The 6912-nt window shown below is 39.9% G+C and overlaps 1 protein-coding gene across 2 annotated transcripts; it reads left to right on the top strand.

Moving 5' to 3' along the window:
• The first annotated feature begins 2420 nt into the window (after positions 1-2420).
• LOC135556583 (homeobox protein orthopedia B-like) lies at positions 2421-6610 on the top strand. 2 transcript variants are annotated; one of them, XM_064989936.1, is made up of 3 exons: positions 2421-2496; positions 2938-3323; positions 6107-6610. In XM_064989936.1, exons 1-3 carry the CDS (start codon positions 2421-2423, stop codon positions 6608-6610), a joined length of 966 nt encoding a protein of 321 aa, XP_064846008.1. The 2 variants fall into 2 exon arrangements, with proteins under 2 accessions (XP_064846008.1, XP_064846093.1); XM_064990021.1 differs by having other exon boundaries at positions 2421-2457.
• The last annotated feature ends 302 nt before the right edge of the window (positions 6611-6912 follow it).

Genomic DNA, 6912 nt, shown 5'->3' on the forward strand with positions numbered 1-6912 from the left:
TTACAGCCATGGAGAGAGGAAAGCAGTTTTGTCATCTGACTAAATTTTATTGTCAGAGAACACTTATATATATATATATATATATATATATATATATTATATATATTATATATATATTTGTGGTGTAAACAGCATCATATTACTTAATGTTTCAATGCAGTACTACAAATTACATTAGGTCTAGACACAATTACAACTAATTCCATGAACACCGTTTTCCAACAAGGGCATGTGTTATAGAAAGTCCTCACTCACTGTAGAATAATTGATAATGATAAGGAGCCAACTCTGACTGTAGCCTACAGACTTCCCAGCTCTCCCCCACTCTCTCACACAGAGGATCCTCCTGCAGACAGTTGCATCGAAGCTCCTCTCTGTGTTTCTGATCCTCAGATAGATTTTTTCTTATAGGCTATCTTTATATCTTACCATTAAATGGACCACCTGACCTTCTCCCCCGAGTTGCCATGCTTTGCCGTTCCCATCCGTATACATCTGGGTGATGCCACCAGTGCCGGCCTTGTTAACAGATTGCAGCAGCATAAAAGATGAGTTGAACCGATGTCATCCCGGAGAGGGGGAGAAAGGGGCCGAGCAGTGAGGGTTCTCGCTCGGACGCCTCCTTTGTGCGTCTGTAAAGGAACCATTTAGTCCTGGCGGCGGTGGTCTATTCACACAGCCACCCCTGACAGCTGAGCTGCTAAAGCCCCCTCTCTCCAGTATAGGCTGTACACTGTAACAGAAAACTGTAATTTATACGGTAATTTTAGGTATAATCATCAATAAAACACTCAAACGTTTTACTGCAGCATACTGTAAATGATGGTGCATTGTGTGACAATTGCTTTATTTCGAATGGTACTGCAATTCCACTTAATTAAGGCTTAACCTTAAATGGTTGAGCATTTTGCCTTGTTCTTTTGGTCTGTTTTGCCCAGTAGTTGCAGCCAGTTTGGAAGTCTTTGTTAAGGCCTCTAGAAGTGCAAGTGATATAAAACACCAAATGTTCATTAATTAATCCATTATTAATTAATTCCGATTAAGGTAGTATGTACTCTTTTTTTATTACATTTTTTACAGTATAATACAATCCATTTTACGGTATTGTAGCCTACTGTCATTACACAGTATTTGCTTTGATACCGCATTTATATTACAGTAGGAGTACTGTAATATTAAACACATAATTTTACTTGCCACCGAGCTATGTGTAAATTACTTTCAAATTCTTGGTAAGCTTAATGAGCTAAATGATTTACGTCAGGTTTTGTTTGAGCGAAATAAATAGCATAAATTGCTACAGTGTTGATGAAAAGTAGATCGAGATAAAGCTGCCGATCAGTAACTGCACTTAAATCCATATCTTCACATGTATTTATTTCGTCGATTTGTTTCCACCAACCACATGCCTTGGGGGAAAATACATGTTTTTATTTAGGATAGAGGAAGAGAAGGAGCTTTGTAGTTCATGTTAAACCAGCACAGACGGAAACAGAGATCTCCTCAGCTATCATTTACAATAAACCCCCCATTGTCTGACAGCACCATCTAAACAGATAAATTAGTACACATTCATTCAGATTCTCTAATAACAGTGATGAAAGCATGTAGATTCATCCCTAATTGCACAAATGCCTAATCCCTAATGGTCTTGAAAATGACTGCGATTGTATTATAATCTAAACATTGTTGTTGGTTGATTCAGGGAAGGAATCTACTCAAATTACCCACATTGTGACAGCTTTGAAATTACATGGATGTGAGACTTGAATGGTTAATAATAGCAATATTTAAAGAGTAGTTGTAAGATTTAGGTTATTCAAAAAGACACATCAGTAAAAGGCTACTATAGTTGATACTTCAATCCAATTGGGTTCATATTCCCCTTTCTTCAACACAATTATGTGTTATATGTTGTGTTGTTACACTGTTATTATGATGAACTGCAATCATAGACCAATGGTCACGTTTCAATTATGTGCAATTCCAAAACAAATATCCCAGTAATTTGGGGTTAAAGCTATTAAGGGTGTTTTGTGGTAGTTTATAGATAAAGTCGTTCTAAAACGTAAACTAGAAGGATAGAAAGCTAAGGAATCAGTGCAGAGAATGACGGGAAATAGTTGCTGTTAGGGCGTGGATGTGTGTGAGTGGCTGGCGATAGGGGGTCGTGGCGTTGACATTTCCAGAGTTCTATTCTGATTGGCTCTTATTTGAAGAAGCTCATGGGTTCTTTCAACTATTAAGTGCCTCCCCATCGCTCTAAAGGACATTATAATGCAAGGGTCCTCCTTTTTGAGCACAAATAGAATTTTCTTTCATTTGGAGGATATATAGCTTACTTAAAAAATATATATTTAAAGTTGTAAGGTAGACCACATTTATAAGGTGGACCATATTTCGCACTGGAGCGGTGCGCCATGCTCTCTCACACCGATCTCCTGGATGCTCGGCTCGGTGAGTTATCATCGCAAAACTCCGGTCTTCAACTATACTGTAAGCTGGAGCAATTTCTAATCTAACTGTATTATGAAATTAAATTGACCCATTTGTCTTTGATGTCAGCCCGTTGCATCTTAGTAAAATAATTGTTTCAAAAACGAATAATTTCAATCCTGCCATGATGTTATGTGTAAATTCTGAAATATTGATGTTGATTAAATGGAATTTGTGAGTCAAGCAGAGGATGGATTATATGTGTAACACTTTTAGAGGACTCGGATGAAAAACAATTGCCTGTAATTTGACAAATATTTTACATTTCACATCAGGGAATTAAGATTTTACCCTTTACAGACAAATGTATAGCTCGTCCTTCAAATGCATAATTTAAGCAATTTCTGATTGTGTTTTATCCCTCACTCAAGGGTCGCAGAGTTGTTCTCTGCAGCGCTAACTGTGTTGCCATCTCTCTCGCTCTCTCTCTCCCACCGGCAGGGATGAAGGATGCTGCAGAGCTGCTTGGGAACCGAGACCCGATGAAGTGCCGGATGAGCGGCGGGGTGGTGGACCAGGGAAACATGGACCCTGGCCCGGACACCGTGGATGGGGCCACCTTGCTGCCCGGGGATGAAATCCCCACAGGTGGAGCCAACCAGCCGGGCATGCCGGTAAACAGTAAGGACACTGAGAAACAGCAGCAGCAACAGCAGCATAATTCTAGTCAGACTGCGAACCAGCAGAAACAGAAGCGGCATCGAACGCGCTTCACCCCAGCTCAGCTGAACGAACTGGAACGGAGCTTCGCCAAGACCCACTACCCAGACATCTTTATGCGTGAAGAGCTGGCGCTGAGGGTCGGCCTCACCGAATCCCGTGTGCAGGTAATCCCGTGTCCTAGGGTATTGATATTTCTTTAGATTACATTTACCCAGAAAATGTCCTGTTACATTTATATCATAAACATGTGGAATTACATAATGATTAGGCTACTCATACAAACATATTTTTTAAATATTTCTTTAAACGAATAAGCCTAAATAATATGCAAATGTGTTGGTTTTACAAAATGTGTTTATTAGCCTAACTATGCAATTCACTATTTGATATACTGTAGCTAAGAGAAGGCCTTTAAAATTAAATTATAATAGCCCATCAACATTTTAAACAATTATTTAGCCTTGCTGTATATTTAATCTATAATGTTGGAATTATGCAATACAAAGTGTCAATAACGCAATGAGCATAAAAACAACGTGTCCAATATGTATCAACATGTATCCAAGCAAATGTTCCACCCATAAGTAACTTATTCTGATATTTAGCAATATGAACAGAAGCACTGATGCACAATAGCATAACATTGATTTCGTTATTTTATAGGCTAAGGGGCAGGTGATTGAAAAGTAGAAAGACACATCAGGGTCAGAAGCGTTGTCCATGGTGCTGGTGCACCTCCCCAACGCTTCCTGTTGCCCAACGTGTGCACGACTAATATCATGCCAAACCACAGTTCTACCAATTGCAGCGCTATTCCTTGTATATAATCCAGTTTAAATGAGTTTAATTGAATAAGAAACATGCTATTTTATTATTTATAATATTTACTCGATTCATTTCTAAACAATACTTGTTGTTGACGCTCACGGGAGAAGCTACCCTAAAGCCATTTCTCTTTAGGGTAGTCGTTGTAAAAAATAAAACTAATTTGTGGCAGTCTATATATAGTAGGTCATTCCTCAAATAATGGAGGAAAGTTCATCTTGAAATAAAAACGATGCCTTGGAACTTACTTCTCATTCAGCAAAGCATTGTTTGTATTAAGACCAAGCAAAGTACAATTAGAAATGCATATTGAACGTCACAGAGAAATTATAATATGTTCCATAGTTTGGGCGGCAGGGTAGCCTAGTGGTTAGAGCGTTGGACTAGTAACCGAAAGGTTGCAAGTTCGAATCCCCGAGCTGACAAGGTACAAATCTGTCGTTCTGCCCCTGGACAGACAGTTAACGCACTGTCCCTAGGCCGTCATTGAAAATAAGAATTTGTTCTTAACTGACTTGCCTAGTAAAATTAAGGAAAAAAATATATATATTTTCCATAGTTCATGCACGGTGCCATAATGCTTTAGGGAACATTTACACGGGTAACCTACAAGGATGCCTGCATGTTATCAATTTGAATATATTCATTGGTTTTTGTCTCTAACCTATAACTTTAGTGTGTCAAAAACGTCATACATATTTTGACATTTATTTTAATATTGTTTTTTATTTAGAATGGCATAGTCTAGGCCTATAACATAAAAACATTTTAATTACGTGGATGTATGCTGGATTTCTAAGACACTATAATAAAACCAAACACATTTTTATCAACCTATTTGTCTTATTTATAAATTGACGGATTATTAACCAATGATGTGAAATTCATGCAAATTACCCTCATTGCAATAAAGTATATCATTAGTCATGGCTACAATTAAGTCGTTTTTATATTATAAACAAACACTAAAGAAGTAGGGAACCAGGCCTATCTGATATCTAAACCTACATTTCTGCAAACAATGCATTAGATCTGCAGTGTAACTTCGCCCATTTGTTGCCGTCCTCTGGAATGGTCTATCAGCTACGTCTTAATAGGACGCTGTGCGAGACTATATTGTACTTTGTTAATGGAATGAGAAATTGCATTTTCTTTCCCCTCGAGTGTAATGGATTCGCTCGGCGTTTCACGGCTGGCTGAAGGGAATGAGAGCGAGATTTTAGATTTAATACAGCGGCACAGACTCCCGGACCCGTGAACACATTAATCATGCCTGGAATAGCGATGAAATCTTCATAAAGCTCTATCCATAAGACCCTACAAGTATCCTGCGTGTGTGTGTGTGTTTTTCATACAGAGTTTTATGATTGTTTTAACAATTATTTAAACCACTGATTTGAGTATTTTTATTACGTAAATACAGTTTTAACCACTCTTAACGTCAGACGCTGCTTCCGTGCGAAGTTGGTTTAGAACATTGTTTTAGATTCGAATTCCGTATTATAGTAATGGATTTAATCTGAACGGTCCAAAGACCACATAGATCCTGTGCAATTACTGCTCCGATATATGATGCCTACCTACACAAGGTTCAGTTTAACGCCCCTTGCAGGTCTCGAACCCACAACCACTGCTAACTACTGCTCCAATAAGGGTTAACCCATAGGCAAGGTTCAATACATTATTCAAGTATATTAAAGAATATTAGGACCAATTTCTAATGTTAATTTTTGAAATTGTACCTTATTTATCCAGGTTTAGTCTCTGACTAAATAAAATGTTAAAAACAAAGCTGGAAATTTGTAAGACTTTTGGATATTTTTTTTATTTTTTTAAATTTTACCTTTATTTTACTAGGCAAGTCAGTTAAAGAACAAATTCTTATTTTCAATGGCGGCCTAGGAACAGTGGGTTAACTGCCTGTTCAGGAGCAGAATGACAGATTTGTACCTTGTCAGCTCAGGGATTTGAACATGCAACCTTTCAGTTAATAGTCCAACACTCTAACCACTAGGCTACCCTGCCGCCCCTTCCATGTTTAGCCTATAAGAATAAATGCTATATGTTTGAAATGTGTTATGTAGCCTAACCTTTCTCATGCCCTCTTTCTTTTTCTCTCCAGGTGTGGTTCCAGAACCGCCGTGCCAAGTGGAAGAAGCGTAAGAAGACTACCAACGTGTTCCGCGCCCCTGGCACTCTGCTACCAACGCACGGCCTGCCTCAGTTCTCTGCTGCGGCTGCCATGGAGAACAGCCTGTGCTCCTTCCACGCCAACGACTCCCACTGGGCCACGGGGATGCACGGAGTGTCCCAGCTCCAGCTCCCCCCGGCCCTTGGCCGCCAGCAGGCGATGGCCCAGTCCCTTTCCCAGTGCAGCCTCGGGGCCGGCCCGCAGCACAACTCCATGGGCCTGTCCAACGGCCTCTCCTCCAATGGCCCAGGCCTGCAGTCCCACCTCTACCAGCCCCCGTTCCCCGGGATGCCCGCCTCCCTCTCCGGTCCAACGAATGTGTCAGGTTCGCCACAGCTGTGTAGCTCTCCGGACAGTGACATGTGGAGAGGGACAAGCATTGCCTCACTGCGACGCAAAGCGCTCGAGCACACAGTGTCCATGAGTTTCACTTAATGACGTTTGAAGATGACCCCCTTTGTTTAGCTTCTAGCTGTACCCCGCCATTTTAAGAAATACCTGTGTGAAGACTACTCAGGACTCAAAGTACTTCATGAGAATAACAATGAAATAGAATGGCCAGACTGGAGTCTGAGTTGTGTTCAGATGTCATAATAAAAAACCCAGAATGAAGTTGGCTTGTAAATTTGGTGAAGTGGACGTGAGAAATAGGCTAATTTACCTGCGTCTCAGAATGTCTGTTTATCTTATCGTCCATTTTCCCAAAAATGATTATATCACCTACTCATAATTATATT

The sequence above is a fragment of the Oncorhynchus masou genome, chromosome 1 (genome assembly GCF_036934945.1).
Source record: "Oncorhynchus masou masou isolate Uvic2021 chromosome 1, UVic_Omas_1.1, whole genome shotgun sequence".
NCBI lineage: Eukaryota > Metazoa > Chordata > Actinopteri > Salmoniformes > Salmonidae > Oncorhynchus > Oncorhynchus masou.